This window comes from Lycorma delicatula, chromosome 2, assembly GCF_047948215.1.
Source record: "Lycorma delicatula isolate Av1 chromosome 2, ASM4794821v1, whole genome shotgun sequence".
Classification (NCBI taxonomy): Eukaryota; Metazoa; Arthropoda; class Insecta; order Hemiptera; family Fulgoridae; genus Lycorma; species Lycorma delicatula.
In genome coordinates, this window is record NC_134456.1 from 225441503 (window position 1) to 225468788 (window position 27286).

Here is a 27286-nt window from a genome sequence, read left to right on the forward strand (position 1 = left end):
TTCTTTTTAGTTCATCTGTTATACATTTAGCATATCTATTAGTTTTGGTTTTGATCAGTTTTACACTTGATTCAGGAAAAAAAATAGAGAAGGCTTAAAATGGTGTTGATGTCCCATCTATAGCAGCTGTTAATGCCAAACAAAATGGCCATAACCTTGCTTTTCGCCGGCAAGAAACACATGTTGAATAAACTGACAGTTTCAAAAATATCTAACAGATCGCAGTAAGAGTTACTCAGAACCGTTCAAAATGAATTAAAGAATAATTGTATATATCCTAACGAGAATAATTCACATGCCAGTTGTAATAGAATTAAATGTAGAACTCTGGCTTCAGTCATCCATCAAATTAATAACTCAGGCTTTGGTCAAAATTAATGACAAATTTTGTTCAAAAAACTAATTTATACAGCTGATTCAAGAAACTGGAAATTCTGTAATTTATGACAGCACTGAATTATGTATAAAAGCCAGCTCACATCATCTTGCCATTTAGTTATCTATACTTGAAATGGTACACAATGTCCTTTTACCATCAAAGCTTTTAATAATGACAGTGTCGTTATTTTTGATTCTCTACACACAGAAAATTTTGCCGCTAGTTTAATTTAAGAAAACATGATTGTGTAATTAGCACATAGATGTTGGACGGACCTGTTTCAATCTTAACAGATTGGTTAATAAACAAATTTTTTTTGTGCTCAAGAGAATCCTAAACAGCTACACAGCAACAAGGTTACTATGTTGTATACTATGCCATCGTATGGTGTTATAGGCCCTTATTTATTTTTTTGACTACAGACATGATCATGATAATTTTGTTGAGCAAAAACTACAAATTTTTAGAAATGATTGACATTGCTTAGTTTCAGCAAGATGGATTTCATGTATTAATATCAGAGTGCACATGACGTACAGTAATATTGTTGGCTGCTGTTTAGCAACTGTATAATTTAAAAAAAGATGACATTCCATGGTTTCCTGATTTGTTGGTCCGTGATTTCTTTTTGTGGAGTCACTTTAAAAGTAAGGTGTATAGATGTTTATCTGCTACAACATAAGAACCAAAAGCCAAGATCTGATTAACAATTGTAATGTTGCATCAAACCCTGCAGAGTTTCACAAGACTGCAGAAATGGAGCTCATCTGCAAAATGTGATCTTCACAAAAAATAAATTTTGTGTGCGTTCATAAATAGGATAGTAGTTTTTCTATTAAATGTAATAGATACATTTTTTCATAAGAATATTCCATTTTTAAAATTTCCCGTTCTCTGAATTGTCTGTTTGTATAATGTCGATTTTATAAATGCATATATTCAGTATTAACAATTTAACCACCAAAGCACACTAACAGTAAAATCTAAAAAAAACTAATACCAATTTTCTACTTTCATGGGATCCCTGCATCATCAGTCAGTACACAAATTCTATAATTACTTAAAAAATTATTAAAAAACTTAAAATTTATAAAACATAAAACACTGTTAATAACCACAAAAAATGTATGAACCACACAACTCAACTGGCATCAACATCATTTTGATTCCAATAATGGCAGTGGGGTTGTGTTCATACAGATTTTGTGGTATTAATAATGTTTTATGTTTTCTTAATTTCAAGTTCTTTAATATTCGTTTTATGTAATTATAGAATTTGTGTACTGACTTTTAATGCAGGATCCTGTGAAAGTTGACTATGTTGGTAATAATTTTTTTAGGTTTTATCTGCTACTGTGTTATAGTTGTTAATACTGAATGTAATTATCACAGTAGTCAGTATGTTGAATTTTCAAAAAATACATAAATATATATTATGAAACAAATAATAAGTCACATTTTTAGGATTAAATTTTTGTATTTTATAATATATTTGCATTTGTTTTATTTGGTTTTTGTTGAATACCGTGAAAATGGATATGAGTATACTTACAAATTTTCCACTCAGTGTAAACAGTGTGCATAGTTTTTTTTTCAAATGCTCTCTATTTAATTTAAAAATTAATAGATTTCAACTAAAATGGTGTAGAAAAAAGTGGAATTTTAATACAGAAAGTGATTTTTTAAGAAAACTTATTTTTGGAGAAGTAACAAAAAAATTTAACACTAGTTCATAAATGAAATTCAGTCCCCAAAAGATGGCACTACCCAGCCACTTTGAAGTTTGTTAAAAATTCAGAAAGGAACTTTCTTGTCTACCAAAATATGTCCATCAGAATTTTTTTGTCCACACTGCTGTGGACAAAAGCTATAAGTTCACACTTATAACTCTTCCAAGTAAATATTGTGTATGTCACTGTCTGTAGGAACAAAAGTTTTTCTTTCAGTAACAAGAAGGTTCACAGCTGTGTTACAGTTTTAACGTTTTTTATCACAGATGTGGGAAAAAATTGCATTTACAGTTTTTAAGATTTGTTTAATAATTAATCTCATACATAGGTAATATCACTAATATTTATTTATGTACTACTGATTTTTTTAAATATTTATATTATTACATTTGACACTCAATTTTACTGAGAATAATAAATCTTAAGATATTTTTTTTATAAAAATAGTATCAGTATTTTTATTCTTTTCATGGTTTATTTTTCTTTCTAAGTAGAAGATTTAATGGCAAGAAGTAACAGCTGATTATTTCTAAGGAGTAAAGTAGGCCTGTAAAAAAAAAAATTAAAACAATCAGAAATTAATGTTAAAATAGGTTTGATTGTAAGAACAAAATATTTGTTCTTTTTAAGCATGAAAGAGTTCCCATAAAAATATCTTGTTACATTTTCAGTATCCCTGAAATAATGTCCGTAATATAAATAAATAAATTTATATAATTGTAAAAATAGTGTGGCACCATTGCCTAACCTGAAATGGTTTATGTTTTAAGAAACATGTAGGAAGATGGACAAAAAAATCTTGGTTCTGTTTAAAAGAAAAGAAAGATGAATGCCATTTCAGTACTACACATGTTCAGAGGATTCACTGATGAATGGATCAATGTTTGTTTTTTTTCTGACAATAACTGTTAGTGAATTCAATCTGAAGGTGAAATGAAAAGTTACTGTTCTTGTATGATTGTAGTAGTTTTGTTTACTGATATCCCAAAAAAAAGAAAAGTAATTAAAAACGAGTTTTATCACCAATTAATTTTCTCATCAGATTTTACAGGAAATCACATCTTTGTGATTACCATCTTGGTACAAAAAAGTTGTATTCAAGGTGACGAGTAGCAAATTTAAAAACACTTTGAGGTTCAGTTTATTTATAACTTTGCATATCTGGGACTGCTACTTCACCACATTAATATTTGTAACAATGAAATTAACATCCTTTTTTAACTTTTATTATAAATGAATTTTAAAACAGTTTTAAAAATAACTGAATTTATAGAATGATTATTTGTCTATTTTTACTTTACTACGAAAAATTTTGGTTTTCAGATTTCAACAGCGATATCCATTTTGACCATCCTTGAGTCCATTTTGACTAGTTTTGGCGTGACATTTGTATGTACATATGTATCTTGCATAACTTGAAAACAATTACCTGTAGGATGTTGAAATTTTGGATTTATGTTTGTTGTAACATCTAGTTGTGCACCTCCCCTTTTGATTGCAATTGACTGGACCAATAGTGTTCAAAAAGCCCAAAATCCAAAAACATTATGATTTTGGACTTTTTCTTAGTGCAGTAATAGCCCTCATTAAGAGCTTTTCAACAATATATCGTAAGTAGTACTTATTTTCATTGGTTCCAGAGTTATAGCGAAATTAATGAAATAATCTACAGAAGTTCGTGTGAGTAATACAATTAAAATCCTTCAGTATAAATGCTTTGATTATTACATCAAACCTTTACTAGGAAGATTATCAAAATTTCAAAAGCAGGCATTTCCTAGATTACTCAACATACAAGCACTTCTCAGTACTACCAAGTGTATAGTCATTTTTCAGAAATTATTGGTAGATTGTAATTTTTAAATTATTTTTTCTTAAAAAGATATTCATTATTACTGTTACTTTAGACAAAAATCTATGAAAAAGTTATAATTTTTTTATCTATTCTATGTAAGTAAAATAATGAATTTTTTTTTTAAATTGCAGATTTTAATAGTAGCATACTCTGCAGTAACTAGTTTTGTAAGTACAGTTTATATTTCAGTTATATAAATTATAATAGTTATATTTCCATGTTGTAATATTTATAATATAACTGCATTCATTAAGATTTTAAAACTGAAAGGAAGAAAATAGGATTTTAAAAATAGTATGATTGACATGGAGTACATAAAGTTATTTGACGTCACGGTAGGACAAGGAACTTATTGAAAAGGACTAAATGAAAAAGGATAAGGGCTCCCCATGGTTAATGTCAAGCAACAAAAATTACATATATTAAAAAACCCTTATAAAATTATAGTAGTAATAATAAACAGAATTTTCTTTACTTACAGATGAATCTTCATTATAAATGCATTTGTGGATGTTGTATGCTTTATCACAAGGACTGTTTCCACCAGCTACAAAAACACACAAAATTATAAGAAAGTACAGTAACTTTAATATATTTATTATGAATCAATGCCAACCTTCTTGATGGAATGGTAGTGTTTCATCTAGATGGTTCTGGGTTTGAATACGTCAGGTTTGGCAGTTTTCTTATGCAAAAAAATTTATCTAACATTAAATAACTGTAATTGGGCATCAGCCAGTTGTTTCTGGAGTAAATAAATAAGACATATATAAGCAGATTCAATTTAATGTAAGAATCAACTATTGCAACTAGTATCGTTTGAGTGAGTATGAAGCTTGTCACTTATTTCTATATACATCATATTATTAAAAAAATATGTTTATAAATGCAATTATTAATCAATTTATGTATATATATATATTAAAAATAAAAATAAAATAAATAATTTAACAAAATAGAAATACATGTTAACTAGCTAGCCAAATTTATGAAAGTCAAATTTGGCTAGCTAGATTTTTTTTAGTTTTTTTATAATTTTAGTTTAATTTAGTTTTTTATTTAATTTTATTAAATGACTTCATATTTCTACATATGCAATTTTTCCTTTTAATTTCATTTTTAACATTTTTATTTTTGATCTTAATTTCAATTAGGAACAAGAAATTTTAAGAATTTTTAAATTTTAAATCTTAAGTATAATATAGAATGATTTTCAATTTCAATTTTAGTTGAGATTTTAATATGTAATTTAATATGAATATTTGTAAAAAGTTGATGTGGAGCAACTGATGTGAGTAATTTGTGAAAGCGCTCTTGCATGCATAATAGAATAAGGTAAGCGTCAACCACTTTAATTTATTTATTAATTCAGTAGTTCGGTTGATCAGATAAATAAAGTATGTACAATTGAATAAAACATTTTGTATGAATGTTAATTCATACACATGCACATAAATGTGTGCATATATATATATATATATATACATGTGTGTATGTGTGTGTGTGTATGTGTTTGCATGTGCTCGTGTAACTTTTGATGGTTATATCTTAAAAATAACAGTAATAGAGTGAAAAATGAATATTTCACAATATAATTTATACATCCCTTAAAAATACACACTGCTTGTGTAGATGTGCACTCCACTTGGGAAAATGATAATATTCTCACATGATGTAACTGTTCTTGCTACATGTTTATTTTACTATTCTTGCTCAGACTGTTCAGACTAATCTGTTGAAGTTTCACTTACAGTTATGATCTTAAATGGGTTTTCTCTAGCTTTTCTGAAGATCATTAAGATGTAATAAATTTCAATACATCATCAGGTTTCCAGTGACAATTTTTAACCCTCTATTGGTTGTGACTAAGAATACCATGCCATTGGTAGCATGTTAGAATTTTTCTAACATTACTGGAGTAATTGCTTTTATCCTTGATTTTTTTTTTTTTTATTAAGTATTTATTTTTATGAATATATCATTTTTATTTATATATTTTTTTTTTATTTACCACATTTATTTCATGTTTACAACACAAGTAAACTTTATTGCAGATAACATTTATTAAAGCCAAGATATAATTAAAAATTATTCAAATAAATGTAAAAAATATAACAATATCTAGTACAAAGTGAGTTAATTTCAATATAATAATACAAATTTTATTTACTAAAGCAAAGATATAATGTTTAATAAAATAGGTATAAAAAATAAACCCACTGGGTTGGTCTAGTGGTGAATGCATCTTCCTAAATCAGCTGATTTGGAAGTCGACAGTTCAGCGTTCAAGTCCTAGTAAAGTCTGTTGTTTTTATACGGATTTGAATACTAGATCTTGGATACCAATGTTCTTTGGTGGTTGGGTTTCAATTAACCACACATCTCAGGAATGGTCGAACTGAGACTTCAAGTCTACACTTTATTTACATCCATACATATCATCCTCATTCATCCTCTGAAGTAATATCTAAACGTTAATTACCGAAGGCTAAACAGAAAAAAAAAGGGTATAAAAAATTGCCAGCCTCTGTGACACGGGTGGTAACATCTTGGCCTTTCATCCGAGGTCTCAGGTTCAAATCCTGATCAGGCATGGCATTTTCACATGCTACCAATCAATCATCTCATCCTCTGAAGCAATACCTAATAGTGGTCCTGGAGGTTTAAAAAAAAAAAAGTAAAAAGATTACATGAGTTAGAAAAAAACATATTAAAAAACGTTTGTTATGAACTACTTTTAGGACAAGTCTGAATCATGTTGACTGTGCATTCTTGGCAGATGTATTTTGTTTTGCCTGTGTGTTCTTTACAAATATACTTCATGCACAAGTCACACTTATGGCCTATAAACCTGTTTTTTCCCTGGGACAGAAATTACATCTTGGTTTTCTATTGCTTCTTATCCACAAAGTCTTTGCAGTTAATGCAGCTGTAGAAGGTACATACTGATTTTTGATGAAAAATTATAGATAAAGTTGGAATTGCAGCTCTTTTCATCATATGCAGAGTGGTCTTTCCCAATTCTTTTAGGCAATCCTTTTGGCTGACTTTTTTCCCTTTGTTTTCATTGTTTATAATTTCAGCATTTATACCTTCAATATTCAGTAATAACAAAATTTAGTGAATAGCCACCGGCTGTTACTGATCCTAGTTACAAAATATTCTGATTTCATCTTGTCAACCACATCTACTTCTCCTTTAGTCAAGTTGTAAAAACATATAACTTTCAGTTTTAAATCCACGCACTAAGTTTATTTTATCATCATTGTGAAAAGTTGATAAAAGTAAAACATTTTTGCTCATTTTCAGAATGTAAGATACAAGTAAACATTTATTTATGTCTTTGCCATAAGCAAACATACTGTACATTTCATACTTTGCCGTATGAAAACATACATATCAGTTTAAAGTGTGAAAACTGGAGGAATCTCCTTCTTATTTTTTCTAAGAGTCCAACAAGTATTGTTTTGTAATTATACAATAATGCATTTGCCAAAGGCATTGACGTAAAATAATTATCTAAAGTAACATTCCAGCCAGAATCAAGTAAATGTTTCAAAATATCACAATACTTTTTGCATCATTAGATAGATTATAAGGACCGTTGTTGATTATAAGGACTCAGGTTGTTTCCTAGCATATATCTTTAAGTTATAAGAACAGAAAATCCTGGTGTTTACAGCAGTATTCATTTTTATATTGTATTTGGCTGGTTTTTTGGCTATGTACTGCTTAAATTTACAACGACCACGAATCTGTTTAAATATCTTATCCATGGTTACATATTCTCCAACAGAATAACTCTCTGCAGTTCTCAGTGAAATTTTCCAATAATAATTTTTTTTTTCTGTTTTACTTCTTTGTTTATGTAATTTTCTCTAAAGCCCAAGTGATCCTGGCCCTTAATGAGTAAAGCAATTCCAAAACATCTTTTGTAGGTAAACCAGCAGACTATTTATATATGCTGATGTTTTAATGTATGTGTACACACTCTCACTCTCTTCTTTTTTAGTTTATGAGCAATCCTCCCAACTTCCAGTAATTCTTAATAAACTACGTGGCAGAATCATTTGCCCTCTTCAAGTCAACAGCTGACAATTCAAGATTAAGTTTGCTTTTCCTTACTAGTAAATGATCTTGAATAGGCTTGGTTTCCTCCTCCTATCCACATTTTCCTTCCTTTTTGGGGAAAAGGAGACCCCTTTCCTAAACAGTACCCAAACCAATGCTATACTCATTAGTGATTTGACTGTGTCATGTATTATGTGCTTAGTAGCTTTTATATGTTTTCATAAGGTTATATTCATTGTATTAGACAAAAACAACAAATACTTTTATATATTATTGAAAATAAAAATTTATAAAAACTAATTAAAAATAAATTATAAAAGCACAGGGATGAACCAATTACAGAGATAACGACACAAGCTTGAACAAGTAATCAAAAATTGAGTGCCTGATAACAAAGCAAATATTCCTGACACAACACAAAAATTTCCTCTGTTCAAATTAATTTTTTTTACTACTGTGTTAACTTATTTAACATGTTACAGACAAAAGTGACATTCAAGTTAGTTTGCAATGGTAAGCATGCATAATGAACAGATGATACTTTGTATTACTTTGGATTGATGCTTCAGAAACCTTTGATATTGCACCAAACTCCGGCAATTTATTCTCAACATAATGATTTAAGTTATTTACATATGGTTACCTATTATTATTCAACAAAAGTAAATAAATATGTGAAGGTTATTTATCAATTACCTGATTTACACTTAACAATAAGTCCATACAATTTATCTTTTAAATCAGCAGGTAGCAAAACTTGTAATACATCTTCGTCAATTTCACCCTCATCTGACATCTATAAATGAAAAAAGTACATGTGACAGTTGAGCTGTACATACTAACTAAATATTTATTCTTGTGTGTTTATATATATACACACACACACAAGATAATTTCAAAAGCACAGATAATTTCAAATCACTAAGTATTTTTTAAAAGTCTTAAGTATTAAAACTAATTCATTACAAAAAATAAAAAACATAAAATGTTACAAAAAAGTAGAACACATAGGATCGAAGATCCCCACAATATTTAAATTATTTATAACATTCTCGTATCTGATGTAAATGAAAATGATTGGTTTAATAAAAAAATAGATTGTAAATAGTTAATGATGTAAAAACCAATGATTACATAAACAGCTCCTAAAATAAAATTTCTATTCTTTTCTTTAAAAATAGATCACTTTACAATATATAAAAATGTGATTTCGGAAGATCTTGTTGGTGTTATTATCCAGATCCTTTGTAAGTGTTGTTTCAGGTAGTGCTGTTACTAATATATCAGTCTAAAGTGAATAGTATAACCTCTTTAATGTTAGATGTACCAAATATTTAAATATATATATAATTTTTTTTTTTTTTTTGTACATTATGCAGGCATTAACTTCTGTCATTGGTCCTTGTCACATTGTTTAAAAAAAAAGAATAAATTCAACTGCAGGGTTGTCAGATATAAGGGTGTATAGGATCTACACATTTTAATAAAACACAAAAATATGAATCATTTAAACAAAATGTACACATTAACACTTAAAGAGCTAGCATTTACATAAAACTCAAAATTGTAACTAATAAATTAAACATACAGTAATAAAATACCCAAAGATGTTGGATAATACCATGTCAATCTGAGAACTATATTCATGTGTAAAGTGCCTTCGCAAAGAAGATTCTCAAACATAACACATACTGACTTTATTGAACTTTATAAACGTGTTAATAACTCGCTGGCAAGTAGGTAAGAATCTATATTTTCTTCTTGATCATTTTCTAAATTGCAACAATATTATTTCTTAGTCCATACCTTGTTCTTAGGTTTTCATATAGTCTGGAGTCAGTTTCACGAAACTGACTCCATATGAGACGCCTGTGGCATATCTGATTCCATTGTTATGTATGATGTCTAAGTTTCTCAGATGCAACTTTCTAGCAGATGAATATGCAATACACAAGAAATCAAGCTTTGAATGAACCAATGCTTTATGTAATTGGTGTAATGTCTTTTTCTGAGTCCCAATTAATGTTCAATAAGCATTTTACAGTGTTAGGACTTTCTTGCATCTTACATGTAGTCCCCATGTAAGGAATTTATCTAATAATAAATCTAAAAAACGTACATTATCTTTATACTGAATGGGATGGTTATCGATGGTCAAAACAGGACTATGATGAGTTCTCTTCCTACAGAAGTGTACACAGTAAGTTTTCTCTGGTAAAAATTTTAATCCGTTAATTCTTTACAACTTCATTGAGGTTGTTTATCGCTTGTTGCAATTTATACTTCACCATAACTGTATTGCTAACTGGCATTTCAATCTTCAGATCATTGATAAACACTTTTGCTGATTTCTGTTGTATGGCTAATATCGGTTTATTGATGGCGATTGTGAGCAAGGTACTGCTCAACAGTGAGCCTTGTGAAATGCCATTTTCCGATTTTTTTCTCATTATAACCTGAACTTAAAAACTACGGTCATTCATGTAGTTACCAAGTAATACAGGTTAATTGCAGTGAATGCCCCATTCATGTAGTTAAAGTATTATTCCATGATGCCAAGTCATATCAAAAGCCTTTTGCAGATCAAAGAAGACTCTGACTTCCTAGTTATGAAACTGTTATATATAGTGTTTTCTAGGTTGGATCATTTGGTCAGTAGTTAAATGGTACTGTCAAAATCCTGCTTAATGTGAGGATAACTTCTCTTTCTAAAATCCAAACGAGTCGATTATTTTCATTTTTTAACGATTTTTCTAATAGGACACGTCAGGAAATAGAAACTGCTTGCTGATTCATGTTTATTTCAATTTCTTCATTTCTTCGGTGGTATCTCTAGTCGACGCTAATATGGCTACTCCACCTCTAACTCTTATATTTGGCTGATAAATACTATATTTATATCTCAGCAGAAATGTGTTTCTTGCAGATATATTCAAATTGGGTCCACATCATGTACCAAGCATTGGAGCTCAAGGATGTTTGACAAACATCCATTGTTGTACTACTGAGGAATCGATTTGTTTATATTATTCAGTTAATTTCAGTGTTTACCCTTTGGCCCCCATTTCCTTTTTTCTTCTTTCTATCCTTCAAACAGCTTCGTGTTGTAGAAGTATGTCATCGCTTGTGTAGTTTCCAGCCTCTGAGTCGGAGACCAAGCAAGCGAGACTCATGGACAGGCATGACTCAGCACTTGGTTTAGGCACCGATTGAGAGGCAGGAACAATAGGAGTTGCACTAGCCGCCACAAGGGGGGAAACAGGCCCACGTGTTTAGGTGGTTTCTGTGGTTTTGTTGTGAGATCACCTCATAAGTGCATGGCTTCAGAACCTCCTTAGGGGGTCCAAATCAATCTTGGTCTTAACAGGCTCATCTGACAGGTTATGTTGATGATACTGAACCTCATGTTTATTTTCCTTCCTGTTTCTGCTCAGATGCGCTTTTATTCTAACTTGATTTCATTTTATTATCGATTATTCTCTCTATCATATTAGCCAAAGTCAGAACAAGGTTGCTGAGGAGCTGGCCTACAACAACAATTGGAGTAGGAATAGTGGCATATGTTATTGTTGCTCTTGGTTTGCGCTGATTACAGTTTTTTTGGCTTCGAAATCTGACCTTCGTAAGATTTTCACTTCTTGATCAGCTACTTCATCTTTGTAAACAGGGCAGTTTCTTGATCAACATGAATGCTGTTCTTTGCAGTTAATGTACACGGGAGGATCCTCGCATGGCTCTCCCTCATGATTTTCTTCAACACACATGCATATTTGCATCTATATCTAACTGCAATGTGGCAAAATTGCTGACACCTGAAGCATCGCATAGATTGCGGCACGAATTAAGACTGTGTCTATACCAGCGTGCACTTTCTCTGGCAGAGGTAGGTTTATTAAAGATGAGGACATGAGAAGCAGAAGTAGAATTTCACCATTTCTTTTCATGTTCAGCTTTCAGCAATCTACTTCTCCCTACGTTGACAACTTCTCAACGATTTCTTGTTCGGAACAATTAAGTAAGTCTCGACAGACAACAATACTCTGAATTATTGAGAGTGATGTGAGGATCTACGCGTGCAACAAACTTACATATTTTACTTAAAGCAATTATTTTCTGCTACTGAATGTCATTGGTTGTCTTGTCATAAAGACCAGTGAATCTTTTTTGTATTTCTTTTACTAGGTCACTAGGCCCAGTAAAGGTCCAGGGCCTACCCTCGTGAAATTTCTATTTTCCTTTGTAATGACCAGGTATTTAGATCTGGGTGAACAGTTTTTGATAGCAGTTCTCTGCAGAATCTGCTCTTCATGTCGAATTCTTCTTGATTCAGCACTCTTCTTCCAATTTGCTTACAGCAAAATGACCGATTCTAAATTAGGATGTTTACGTGAACCCACTGCAACAATAGGTTGTTCAATCTGCATGATGAATTAATCCCTTCTGTAGCAAGGCTAACTGCCAGGGTATATTCCTGTTCCAGGGCTATCAACTCTGGAAGTCTGACCTGGTACTGCGATGGATGACCTAGATGTGCATTCTCTGTACTACTCCCAGCCCCTACTCACAGAAGCTTTCAGGACTCCCGTGCACCGACATACATTGCACCTTACTAATGTTTGCTATCACGGGGAACATGTGGACAACAGAAGGGTCTCTGTTACACTTTCTATCATGTCGACCCTGGCTGCCACATCACTAGCTCAAAAGTGGTGTACATCCTTTTACATTATCATTTTCAGTCGTGCATGATCTGCATTAGCCAAAAAGTTCATTCCTTACAGTGACTTGTAAAAGTAAATCAGGTCAAAAGAGAGTAGCCTCTTCCCAGGAAAACACTAGGAGCCTCGTTAGCCAGCTACATGTGTTGTACTTATGTATAGCTGTTACTGCCCTGGACATAGAATGTATGGTATGTTCTGGATATGGGATTATCTATGGCAGGGTTATATGTATATATTATTTATATATATTTTCTCTAAAGTACTGGTGAAAACCTTCATCTGCTTGTGGTAGAAAGGGAGCAATGATTACACATACTGCTTATAATAGTCTGTGTAAGCGACTAATGAAGGCTGGGACCGAGCATCTCCTGGGATTTGTAGATCCCCTTCTACAAGTGCCAACAGCCTCTATGGAGGTAGAGGAGCAATTGAAGGCAGGACACCCTCTTGCCCTTGGAATGAGAAACCATTCCTAGGCAGGTAAAACCATTTAAGGCAGATGAAACCAAAAGTTTAATGGCAAAGGATGTGGAAGGTAAGGGGAAACCATCGCATTAAAGACCTTTGTGGTATCCCTAATTTTACTAGCTTATGCTTTACGTTTGGAAGTTCCCCATAACTGATGATGAATCTACAGGATTTGAAAAGACCTTATTAGATTGAAGGTAGTATCAATTTTGCTTTATATATGAGGTGTGTGAGAAAAGTAATGAAAGTGGTAACACTGTGAGTGATCTGGCAACGCTGTGTCTACCGGTTTGTTCATCCCTTCCACATACTCAGTACAAGTTTCTACTCTGTTCAGCCAACACATTATTTTTGACGCCATCAGTGAAGTTGTGTGTTATGAAAATGGAGCACCAGAATTTAGAGCAACATTGTGCAATCAAGTTTTGTGTTAAACTTGGGGAATCCGCGAGTGTGACCTTTGAAAAGTTGAAACAGGCCTATGGGGAACATTGCTTATCAAGAGCACAAGGTTTCCGCTGGCACATAACATTTTTGGAAGACTGAGAACACATTGAAGATCAACCTCGCTCAGGGAGACCTTCAACTTCAAAATCTGACAAAAACATTGAGCGTGTGAAGGTTCTTATGAGATCAGACCGTCGTTTAACAATAAGGATGATGAGTGAACAATTAAATTTAAACACTTTCACCATATATCAAATTTTGATTTGGACATGCTAAGATTTGGTTTGTGCAAAATTGGTGCTGAAAAACCTCACGACGGAACAGTAGGACAATCGAAGAAATGTGTGCGTTGATCTTCTTGAGAGGATTGACAATGACCAAGAATTCTTCAATCATGTGATCACAGGGGATGAATCCTGGATATTTGAGTACATCCTGAAACAAAGCGGTAAAGTGAAGAGTGGCACACTCCGCCAACCAAAAAAATGTTGAATGAGCAAATCAAAGATCAAAATCATGCTGATTTGCTTTTTTGACAGTAGGGGTATTGTGCATAAAGAATCTGTTCCTCCAGGACAGACTGTCAACCAAGTGTTTTACAAACCTGTCCTTGAAAGGCTCAGGAAAAGAGAGATTCACATGAGACCAGACATTGCAGACAAGTGGATGCTTCAACATGACAATGCCCTGTGTACGTGGCCATTTCCATCACGGAATTTTTGATCTCAAAATGCATTCCTATGATTCCTCAACCCCCCTATTCGCCAGATTTGAGTCCTTGTAATTTATTCCTTTTCCCGAAATTGAAACATGTCTTAAAAGGACGTCATTTTGGAAGTCTGGAGAACATTCAAAAGACTGTGACCAACCAGTTAAAAGCCCTACCAGTTGAAGCCTTCCAGCGCTGCTACCAGGAGTGGGAACAATGGAACAATGACTTCGCCGGTGTATAGCTGCCCAAGGGAACCACTTTGAAGGGGATAATATTGTTGTTTGAAAAAAATAAAATCTTTGGTAAGTAAAAATCAGTCTCATTACTTTCTCACACATCTCATATGTGTGCCTGGTGGTTTATAAATACTAATTATAATTCAACACACAGGACAATATATTTGAAATATTAACATATGTAATTACATATATATATATATATATAAGCTGGATGGTGCTCACTTCACTTGCCAGAACAACTAGTCAGGGGCGGAGCCCACAGGATCCCTGGAGCCCAGGCGTACCTCGGATCCGACCCAGGGACTTCTCAGGGCTATGGGACCTACCCCAGGGTCACAGAACTTGTTTCGCTTATCATTTTCATGTGCTTAGGGACTGTACACCCCTGGACCCTGCAATGTTTATTACCCTCATGAATGTGAGAATAATACTGATAAATAACAATTAAAGTTTTCAGGCTTTATATAAACCTGAAGAAGAAACTAAATGTAATGTAAAATGTAGTAACTATGGTAATTAAAGCTTACAAGCCTTTGACGATGAATGATTCATAACTTATTTCTGTTGCCATGGTTACAGAAATATGAAGTAAATGATTGATTCTCACACAATCAAGAACAAACAAACAGACAAACCTTCGGCTTTATATATAAGATAATATTATATATATATATATATATATGTAATCTGTAGTGTCTGTACATTTCATATGCTGTTTTTACCAAATCTTTTGTAAATTTTGTATTTATCAAGTATATTTCAGTTTATTTTTGTTCAGTTAATTTATTTACACAGACAAATTCTGTTTTTGTTTTACTTATAGATACTTCATATGTCTGTGGCTGAAGGGCACATCCCTGTGTGCAACCTCCCTGATCTAATAATCAATGCAGTCACTTAATTTGTATTTGAAGGAGCTTCACAATAATCCTAAAAGAATTTTCTAAATATATATCTGTATGTAAACAAAAATATATAATTTTTTAGATTGCTTTTTTACAGTTTGTCTAACTGGTGAACAAAATTTCCTAATGTAATGGTTTTTTTTTACATACAGTTGAACAAATAATACAAACTTTTTATTTATAAACCATATTTTATGATGAATACCTAATGATTATTTTCCATAAAATGAAATTATTAATAAAAAAAAAAGATTGCTGTCAAAAAACTAAATCAATAAAATCAGTTATAATTTTTTAATGTAAAAAAAATTTCTCGTTTAGGTTGTTTTACCTTTGATTATTGAAATGTCTGTTAATGTAAACTTTATGCTTTCAATTCTGCATGTTATAAATGAATTTTCTCTCAGTTGCTCTTCGTTTATTCTCTGGCAAGGGCCAATTTTTAACACCTATTATATCACAGTTTCCTTGATAAAATATGAGCAAAAGCATATCCAAGGTCATAGTAAGCACTTAAAGTAGGTTAAAGAAAGTATCATCCAGAATTATACTTAAATAAGTTCATCTAATCAAAATTTATCAGTCTAGGAACACACAAAGAAATATACTTTGAAAGAATTGAGTTTGTTATAGATTATCTTGCTCTTACTTTACAGGTAATAATTAAATTTTATCAGTGTTATTAGGCCACTGAGCATAATAAGTTAGTTAACCACCGAGCATAATAAGTTAATGTTTGTGAGCATAAAAATAACTCAGTAGCCTTGTTTTATACTGAACATAGTACAGTGTGTGAAGATGAGATAATAGTAAATCTAAAATGGTTTTTAAACATTTTAATTAATTAATTTGTTGAAAATTGAAAAATAATTGTTAATGGTTTAATAAGTGAGGAAATTAATTACATTTACTTTAATAACATCTATATAAAGACTTCTATAGAAATAAAGTAAGATTATGGTTTCTAAATAGAAATAAGATACACAAAATCTGTGAGTGCTCCTATCTGTATGATTGATCTTCCATTGTGTTTCCCCTCAGTACCTCCTTTTACTTTATCTTCCTTTCTTTCAAATTAAATTAAACCAATTTTTTTTTTTTTGTATTTCTATATATCTACTCTCCTTTCCATTAGCTGATTTACTTCATTGACACTACATTTCTTAAATAAGTGGCTTTACATTCCTTTCATAATATTAAATTCTATTTTTACAACCTTTTTGGTTATGCTAATCTGTCATTTCACTTTCTAATTGATAGTAAAGAAATTTATCACTGCTAAATAACTTTTCAATATTGCTTGGGTGGCAGTTGCAGACCTATCTCTGGAACCCACCAGGTTGATCTAGTGGTACACTCATCATTGCAAATCAGCTGATTTTGAAGTCGACACTTCTAAAGTTCAAATCCTAGTAAAGGCAGTTACTTTTATACGGGTTCTAATATTAGATAGTGGATGCTGGTGTTCTTAGGTGGTAGGGTTTTAATTAACCTCATATCTCAGGAGTGGTTGACTTGAGATTGTTCAACACTATACTTCATTTACGTTCATACATATCATCCTAATTCATACTCTGAAGTATGAATTATACCACCAATAATACCACCATAAGATATTATCTTATGATGGTTCTAAAGGCTAAACAGAAAAAGAAAGAAAGATCTACCTCTGGACTGATAATGAACATATTCACTAGGAAATGTGATTACACTACATAAGATTACATGCCATCCTTACCGCAGACATTGTACTCCATATACATTTGAAAAAACATTTCAGCTTATCATCATCTGGCGGAAAAATTCCTTTCTTTGTATCATCTACTGCCTCTGTAACCAATGAAATAATGCTATTTAATTATAATAGAATAATTTGATAGTTATATATATTCCAATTAATTTTCCACAATATAGTTATTGCGCAAACCACATCTATCTTGTTTTTCCTATAATTTCAATTATAACTATAAAATTTTACTACCTGATTTCATTAATTACATCTGAGGTGGTGTCATCTTGACAGTAGAGAGACTGGCAACTCTATCACCTAAGTTAGCATAATCGCTTTTCAGCTTTACACTATTTATTATTTTTTCGTATCTATGTAACAAAAAAGTAAAGTGATATAATAATTATATCTCTGTAATTAATAAGTTCAAAATTCTATCACGTCTATTTATCATTTAAAATTATATTAGAATACTTCCATCCATAAAAAATATTATTTTATTTATGAGTTTTTAAAATGTGATTATTATTATTAAAAAAAATTGTTAATTTTACCCTTATTTTATGCATATGTAAGTGCACAAATATTTTTCAGTCAGCTTCTTCAAAATATTACTCATTCTGTCTGATTTTATAAATTTATCTTCTGTATTTTTTCTTATAATTGTGATATTTTTACTTCCAGGCAAATTCTGCAGCAGTTTCTTAAGTTACAGAACAGTACCACACCTACTCATTACTCACATGTTTTACAAAATACGTAAAAGTTTAAAGATCTGATCACAATATTTATTTATTCCCTTTAAATCATCCACCTTTATTTCCATCTGTTCACGTTAATCTAAGAGAAAATTGTTCAATATTATTTTTCTGGTCTCCACCCTGTCAAGTTGATTTATCTTTTGATCTACATAAGTGGTCCATTATAGGGAGATATGGAAGCCCTGAAAGTTCATACGGAACAGTTACGGATTGAAAATCCCTCATGTGAACATGATCAGCCTTGGTAGTGGATGCTTGAGGTTAGTAGCCTAAAGTGCAGATATGATTACATCTCCAAGCAGACATTGTAAAAACCAAAACCAAAATTAATTTTGAACAGAATTCTTAAATTTATTCAGTTTGAAATTTGTCCCAGTGTACTAAATTGGGACAGAAATCCGGGTATTCCATGTGAAATAAAAAAGACCAGTGTCAGGATTAGATAGAAAAAATAAGGAAATATTAATCCTGTAGTGATTTTAATAAGCTACAATTAATTACAATTCTTCATTATTTGTTTATGAAGCAGTAATTAATTGGAACAAGACAGATTTTAAATGAAATGTTGACACTCAAAATTATGTCACAAGAAATGGGACAAGTAGGTTTATGGAAGTTTATAATGACATCAGAAATAAGCAGTCTTATATGGATCCCAAGTTTATGGAGAAATTAGATTTGACATTAGATCCTGTGATAATACAGCTGATATGTATAGTACAGTATCGTGTATTACAGTACATATTTGTATTTTTTCACATTTCAAGTTTTAATTTAGATAGTTTCAATGTATAAAATAATTACTAAATCAGTTACAGAGTTCATCAATTTAAGAAGAAAGTTATAGAAATTTTACTCAAGATGGAGGTTTATTTTAGCTTAACCTCCAGGACCACCATTAGGTATTGCTTCAGAGGATGAGATGAATGATTTGCAGTGTGTGTGAAAATGCCATGCCTACCGGGATTTGAACCCGGAACCTCTGGATGAAAAAGGCCGAGATGCTACCACTTGCACCACAGAAGCCAGCCCCCAAAATGGAGCTAACTTCTGCTAAAGATTCTTCAGAGACTGATGCTGGAAACAATGAATGTTATTGTTATCCCTGAAGGACAAGATACCCGCCTTATAACGATCCCGGTCGTCATACCCCCGGCATAGTCCTGATGGCTTTACCGGAGATCGTCTATTAGAACTGATAACACATCACAATCAGCATTTTAGCCTCTGTCAGGATGCCATCGATGCAAATGCCTCGGCAACATTTCCATCACTGTATTTACACAATGCCTTTGTATGGCCTCTTCCAACCATGACCAGCTAACATAAATTACAACCCTCAACTATCAAATTAACCAATTCGCGGATGCATTCCTTCCTCCAACACCGAAGGTTTCACACAAAACTCTTCTTATATCTAACTTCAATTAGACTATGCACTCAGATCATTATCAAAAATACTATCTATAATGATCTTTATAGACTATATAGTATATATACTATATATAGTATATATAATGGTCTTTAAACCAAAAATACTATCCTCATACCAACAAAACAAGTGTTGATCGTAACAATGACAATTTTGTCCTACAATTCAATTTTCTAAAAATCTTGATTTGCTTAGAAATCAAAAAATAGGCTGCATTTGAACACTCTCTCTCTTTTTCTGTTTAGCCTTATTCGTATGATATGTATTCAAATATTTGAATATGTAGAATGAAGTGTAGTCTTGTACAGTCTGAGGTCGACCATTCCTGAGATGTGTGGTTAATTGAAAACCAACCAGCAAAGAATAAAATAACTATATATACATTTTCTTTATATATATCTTTGTTTTTTCGTGATATCCACGATCTAGTACTCAAATCCGTATAAAAGTAACTGTCTTTACTAGGATTTTAACCTTAGAACTCTCGACTTCAAAATCAGCTGCTTTGCGATGGGGAGTTCACCACTAGACCCATCCAGTGGTTACTCCATTTGAACACAATATACATTTAAATAACTGAGAGGAATAGTGCATATATGTTATTATTTAACAATGCCTTATACATTTTCCAACGAAGAATAAACCCATATCATTTTTGTTTATGGTTTCTGCAATGGAAACTCACGAGTTTTGCAGTGAGAATATCATCAAAGATTTCCAAATAGGAGGATTCCAGACGAAGAACTTTGCTTCGGTACTTCTGTTTTTATGAACCACTGGATCGTTGCTTCTTCTTCATATACAGCTGAATGACAAGAATATCATCATGTAATTTAGTATATTGAACGTTGCCCAGGCTTCAGTATCAGAAGAATTTCTTACCGTACTGGTTCTAGCACAAAGTAAGGTATGGCGAATACTTCAAAAAGATAATTCCATCCTTTTAATCTACAAAAGTACAAAATTTACTTTCTAGATATCTTCCTATGCGTTTAAATTGATGTACTAGATTCTAGACAATGTTAATAACGTAGATTCTATTTTGTTTACCGATCAAAGTCACATTTACTCGATGTGGAATTTTTAGTTTAAATAATAACATATGGAGTTAACGAAAATCCACGCGCACCATCGAAACAAAAAACCAACACAGGTTTCACGTAAATGTTTGGTGCGGTATTATACGCAACGAAATATTGGGGCCATTTATTTTCAGTGAGAATATTTTAGGTTCTTTATACTTAAACGTTTTATAGAATAATTTACCAGCACGATCGGGCAACTCCACACTTTTCTCTAGCAGATAGACAACATTTAAATACTTTTTAAACACGTGGATCGGACGTCGTGGACCTATTAACTGGCTTCCAAAATCGAGGTTATCACCTTTGGACTACTCCCTGCAGGATCACTTGAAGTCATTAATATTATAACAAAAATGTAAGAGAAGAGTTAATTATTTAGAATTCTCATTACGGTACAACTATAACAAAATAATTCCATTGAAAAATACGGAAAGCCACCAAAAACATTATTCGTCGGTTGCTGTGCTATATCCACTGCAGCAGAGTATACTTTCACTAGTTTATTTAATTGTTTATAAGCTGGTTTTATTTTTGTTTGTATTTATTATTTATCTAAAATATTTAATTCTTTTGTTTCGTTTTAAAGTTAAAATCTGTCACATATTGATATATTTTGTTTTTAATAAATTTCAGAATTCTTGATAAGTTTGCACATGGTTTCTGTGGACTTTATTCATACCATTTTACTAAGAATCTAAATTCTGTAAAAGTTTTGTTTTAAATTGTTATTTGTTCATTACCCAGTTAACAAAATTATTTTTCCCCACACATAAAGTAGAGTGTTTTTAGAACTCAATCTTTTATCCCAGAACAGTTCTGGGATCTTTTTTAAATTTTTCAGGCCAGATTTTATTTAAAAAACGACTAAATTTATCTATTAATTTGGGTGTCAAGAAGTCTCAGGCGTAATTTTACCTAAGATGTCGAAATCAAGGCGAAATCTTTCGTCAGCCTCGCTAACAAAGCGTTTCCAAATTTATGTTTATGTGAACTTCGATATTTATTTTTACCAGCAGAACATGCTCTGAAACTTTTTCATACATCGTGAATCATTCTGTATAACAAATAACAAAGCACTTCACTTCACCATTGAATCCATCTTTGCAATGAAAAGTCAGAGATCGGCACACATAAAAAACGTACTTATTAAAAATATGGGGGAAAATATGCTGGAGGATCCCTTAATATGCAAGTGTATTAAAACAACATTACAAATTAACAAAGACAATTTAAATCAAACATATGATAAACAAAATTCTTCAAAACTTAATTTAAATACCCCAACCAATGGCATGATAACTTTCTCAATGCTCCCAATAGCAGTCTCAGAAGTTTGATTCAGACCAAAAGCTAGGTATGAATCAAATTAAGTTTTTTAACTTTCATTTTAAAATAAACTATACATAAAATTGATTTCAAACAATTTCTGAAATGTTCATAATTAACATTTAATTACTGCTGAATTTATCGTTGCTGTAAATTTAATTTAAAATTTTTATTTCATGAATAGTAAACTCACGACCAGTTGCCCCAGTTTCTTCTAAACACGTTGTTCGTAATTGATTCATCAATTGTAGTTCTTCATCAGTAAAACCCTGAAACAATTAACACAATACTATATTTCAGAGTGTAAGTTTATTTCTATCAATAATCTTCTAATAAATGTTTTTTATCTATTTACATTAGAGTGTAATAATAAACACCAGCAGGATAACTGGAATAATACCCGTTATCCTGAATTTTCTAACCCCAAAAAGAAAAAATTAGTATTTAATATTAACGATCTGATAATCATGAAATTTAGTAAAGGAAAATATTATTAATAAAATATTTTTGTAACTACTGTTCTGATTCATAAAGTTTTCAATTTGTTTTATTCGTTTTTTTTATATAAATAATATGTAACTTAATAGTGACAGAAGAGCAACGTGAAAATATTTTTGATCGGGGTAAGTTAAATCTTTAGTGATTGTCAGAAGTTGTATTTTAGATAGATTTCATAGGAAAGTTATCCATTGCAATGGTTACCGTTATTCGACTTTCGAAAAATTTCGACATATCTTCGCGTTTCACATCCCCCAGACCCCAAAACCACTGTCAGTTCAAAAGTTTATATATATTTCACTTTCTTGTGGACACGACAACTGCCGTAATTTTCCGCAATTCACTTTCAAATTTATACATAAAATATAACGACCCAAAATTTCGGTCGAGTTAGTTAATGGCAAAATCGGACCTTGGTGTAGAAATGGGGGGCTTTTACAAAAAAAAAACAAGATATTGCTATAACTTTCTTATAAAGTAAAATATCGAATTCGTTTAAAGTTCCTATTATTCTATGGATAAGGGCCTAAAACTTATCTATATAAAGTATTTTGATATCACCAACCACTGGCTCAGGGGGTGGAAAAGATGGGATTTTGAAGACAAAAAATATCATTCCTCCCTTAATAGGCAAGTATCGAATCGGTTTAAAGTGGTTGTTAGTCCTCTAAATATTACCTAAAACTTTTGTCTGAAACAATTTTTGATTATGATCAAGCCTTACAGCAAGGGATGATCAAAATGTTGCTGGAATCAAGCCCCATTTAAAAAGATGGGGCTTGTTATATACTAAACACGTAAAACTTTTTTTCACATGCAACCATTGTCATATTGAGTAAATTAGAAGTTTTTCTTTAAGGTAGAAATCTTTTTTATCCCCTAGTTAGCACTGGTGAAATCTACCTCCACCTTCTAGCATGAAAGGAATTTTTTGTTTTTATAACGAACTAAGAAAATTCTCAGCTTTATCTGATTGGTCGTTATGTGTTACAATCATTTACTCATAGAATCTGTAAATATTATTCCCCAAAAAATTGATTAGATAAAATAAACAAAATATACATTTAATTAGAAGGGATTTTGATCGAAACTAAAAAAAATAACTATAATATAATAATAATTAATTTATCAAACGTGGTTACTGCTGATATATTATTTTATTGAAATTAATCTTTTGAAGATTCATTTATTCCTAAAATGATTTCAATCATGACTGAGAATGCCAGGATGCCACAAAAGTACCATCATGATAAAATGCAGGTAACATATATCTTACCTCAAAATTTGATACAAAAGCCCCTTTTATTTTTAATTTGAAATTTGTTAAATTAATCTAAATAAGTAAACAGAGAAAACAATTTTTTAACAAAGAGAAAGATCCTGGTTTCAAAATAAAAAAAAATGTTTCCAGTATTAATAATACAAATTTTATAAGTTTTGTTTCTGTAGTTTTAGCTGTTGTATTTAAATTAATACTGAATGAATTTTTAAAAAAGAAATGATTTAAAAAGAATTGTTTTTTTTTTATAAAGCCTTCAGCATAAATATGTTATTTGAGAATTAGAATATATTTAATTCATGATTGTAATTACCTTCCGATGCAAGTTTCATTATATTAGGATCATTTCTGTTTTCTATTAGGTGATAAACAAAAAAATCAACAAATAAATATAAATGATAATAAATTGAATCTAACTGAAAGTGCTTGCATTAAATTCTTTAATATTAAAATATAAAACAATCATCATATTGTGAACAATAAAAAGAAAAGAGTTCAACTAAATGCAAGATATATACAGATTTCATTAAATATTGGTTTTGCCAAACATTAATTTTTATGTAAATTGTAATGCTTGACCCAACTTGAGTGCTTGGACAGCTTCAGTACTATTGAATTTTTTACTTCCTTCCAGAAATAGAAGAATTTTTTAAAAAATGTTTAGAAAGTACAACATATATTCAGTGTTTTTTTTCTTAATTACTAAATTTAGAGGGTTCCAAAGGATTCCAATATTTTAAACAACACTATCGTTTTTTTTTCCTTGAAGGAAGAATGTATAGTGAAGCCTACAGTTCCATCATAGTAAGTCAGTTTTTGGTTACATGTAGGCGATCAATATGGTACAAACTTTTTATATTAGCAAGTATTTATTATCTTTCTCCTTGGATTATATATATACATATATATATATATTTTATAAAAAGACAATTTTTTTTTAGAATATGTTTTACTTTCAGAAAAGACTGACAATAATGATGTCTAAAAGTGTCTGATCCCTTGCCTCCCAAGTGTGTTCAGCCAGCTATTTTCCCGTCAATTAACAAAAATTAAAACTGTTGATATTTGAATTAAACTTTTAAAAATATATTCTGTTTTCAGAGAAAAACTAATGAAGATTGAAATATTGCAAAATCAGAAGTCTTTTTTTAATGTGTTATAACTTTCAAAAAAATTAAAAAACCAAGAAGTATTCTTCTTGGTTAGTTCCAAGAAGTATTAACCTTTTCCCTCCAAATGCTTTTAGCTCCCTTTAATTCAAAATTGTAAGATTGGTATATTTGTACCCTTCTTTTTCAGAATATCATGTTTCTAGGGGACCAGTAAAAATCTTATGATATCTAAAGCTTTAATCTAGGTATAGATATTTTATGAGCCTTATAAATTTATTAGTAAGTAGACAATATTTACTGCTTCAATGAGTGTTGGGAGTAAATGATTTCCATCAGAGTGAAACCAAAAATAAAATATATATATTAGTACTAAACCATAATTTATAATAATTATTTTATTGAAATTAATCTTTTTAAGATTCATATTATATCTAAAATGAAATCAATCATGACTGAGGAGTGGGATCCCACAAAAGTACCATCACGATAAGTTGCAGGTAAGATATATCTTACCTCAGTATTGCATACCAGAAGGTTTAAATTAGTAAAATTTAAAATTCAATTTAATAATATTATTACCATTGACATAATAAGAAAAAAATTAATAATTATAAATAAAGTAAGCTTAAACTTACATGAACCAAGCTGCTTAAAAAAAGAACAAATGAAATTAAATATAATTGCTTCATCTCTGTTGTAGTTCCCATTAATAAACCTACTTAATTATCTCTTGGTTCCCACAGATACTCTGTTTCAACTGGTCACAAATTTTTATCTTTCTTTTATATGTATATTGGAAATGAATAATTATTTAAAAGGACATTTTTTAACCTTGAATGTTAGTTGCGTAAATCAAATAAGCAGCCACTGCTTTAACTAGCTAACCATAATTATAGTTGCCTATCTAATCTAGTGATATCTATGACCTTTCCTTTGGCACTATTTAGCAGTAGGCAGGCAACACACGAATATCAATAATGTTAATAAGTAACATCATTAATTGTAATTTACAATTATTTTAAAATTTACTTTTTTCCTTCTTTTTTTTGATGGGCATACAGCTGATGATTATTTATTAATTTATTAATCTTAATATGTTTGTATAGGGTTAACATATTTTTTTTATATTACTATAATAATTCGTTAAGAGTATACAAACCCTTACTGACAACCATAATCCCACCTAATCAGGAGGCCAGCATGCCAGATCATAGTTACAACTTGCTACCAATGTAATGCAGTTATACATTTAAAACTATTAAAAAAAAAATACAATTATTCCTAAAATACAAACCCTTATCCGTAAGTTCAATTTAAAACAAAATTGTCATTCCCTGTAGCTCATCCTAACCCTTGTAGGGGATGACACCTATCTTGTGACAATCCTAGTCACCACACCGCCCCCTTTTTTCTTAGTCATAAGCACTTTTACCAGAGCTGTTTTTAGACCCTCTAAAACTGATAAAATACATCACAGGCTTCTGTCAGGATGCCACCAATAAAAATGTCTCAGCAGATATTTACATGTACTATCATCACCTTCATATGGCTTCTTCCAGCCATGATCATCTATCAAAATTTGCCTCAACTATCAAATTAACCGATTCGCAGAAGCGTGATGTCCGTGCTTCCTCTAACACCAAAGGTTTCACACAAAACTCTTCTTATATCTAACTTCAATTAGACTATGTACTCAGATTTTACTGACTCACACCTTACTGAGTCTTTAAACCAAAAATACTATTCTCATACCAACAAAAGTTGTGTTGATTGCACAGTGACAATTTTGTCCTGCAATTCAGTTTACTCAAAGTCCTCTTGACTTATTCAAAAATTAAGAAATAAATTCACAAATTTAATAAACTTCTAATGAAAACATACCGTATCTCTCTCTGCTCTGGTCCACTTTTGGGAGCAAGGTCAGTGCCCTCACCCTTCCACAGTGCAGCTCCATCTCATAGTTCCCCATACATTCATTCTCATCCTAACAACGAATATATCAGCTAACCAGTGCTCGATGCAAAATGCCTACCTTGGAGAAGTAAGCACCCAAATGGGCCCCTAGCCACATGGGTTACTATTCTATCTATAAAAGCATCAGATCCTCTCAGCCATATTCCGCAGGTCTAAGAATCTAAGGAAGACTGTAACTATGTTTCATTTCCTTTCATTTTCCAAGTAACTTGCAGATCAAAACCACAATTGGTCTTCACATGCTCTCTAGCTACTTTGGTACATTCAACTTTGTAACTGAGGTAGATGTATAAGACATGGTGTACATCATCAGCGACCCTACACTCTGGACACAAGCCTGAATTAATCAAAACAAATCAGGCCGACCTATCTCGAAAAGCACCATGTTCAGAAAGAAACTGTAAAATGTGCCGATTGGGGGAAATCCACTTAAATATCTGCATACTTTTCACATCAGGAAACATACCATGCATATAACGGCCACTGAATGTTTCAGTCCACTTGACCTGCCATAAATAGAAACCTTGGTGGTTTATTTCTTTTATGTGCCTAGAAGTAAGTTG

At 31.3% G+C, this 27286-nt stretch overlaps 2 protein-coding genes across 3 annotated transcripts in view; one reads left to right on the top strand and one right to left on the bottom strand.

Moving 5' to 3' along the window:
• Nucleotides 1-2434: 2434 nt before the first annotated feature.
• Nucleotides 2435-25542, bottom strand: LOC142319707 (general odorant-binding protein 83a-like). Its single transcript, XM_075357283.1, has 6 exons — nt 25385-25542; nt 22054-22129; nt 17266-17357; nt 8732-8831; nt 4444-4511; nt 2435-2656 (listed from the first exon to the last, which is right to left on the bottom strand). Exons 1-6 carry the CDS (start codon nt 25454-25456, stop codon nt 2639-2641), a joined length of 426 nt encoding a protein of 141 aa, XP_075213398.1. The 5' UTR covers nt 25457-25542; the 3' UTR covers nt 2435-2638.
• The window catches only part of LOC142319708 (GTPase-activating protein and VPS9 domain-containing protein 1-like), a 34481-nt gene continuing 29268 nt past the window's right edge, over nt 22074-27286 (top strand). For both annotated transcript variants that reach the window (XR_012755257.1, XM_075357284.1), the window contains exon 1: nt 22074-22163. The gene's annotated coding sequence lies outside the window, so the exon portion shown is untranslated. The remainder of the gene's footprint in view (nt 22164-27286) is intronic.

Coding starts and splice junctions, on each gene's coding strand:
- LOC142319707 (XM_075357283.1), bottom strand. CDS start 25,456: ATGGGAACTACAACAGAGATGAAGCAATTATATTTAATTTCATTTGTT. Junction 8,832..17,265: donor TATGGAGTACAATGTCTGCG/GTAAGGATGGCA, acceptor TTTCATTTATAG/ATGTCAGATGAGGGTGAAAT. Junction 4,512..8,731: donor TATTGTTAAGTGTAAATCAG/GTAATTGATAAA, acceptor GTGTTTTTGTAG/CTGGTGGAAACAGTCCTTGT.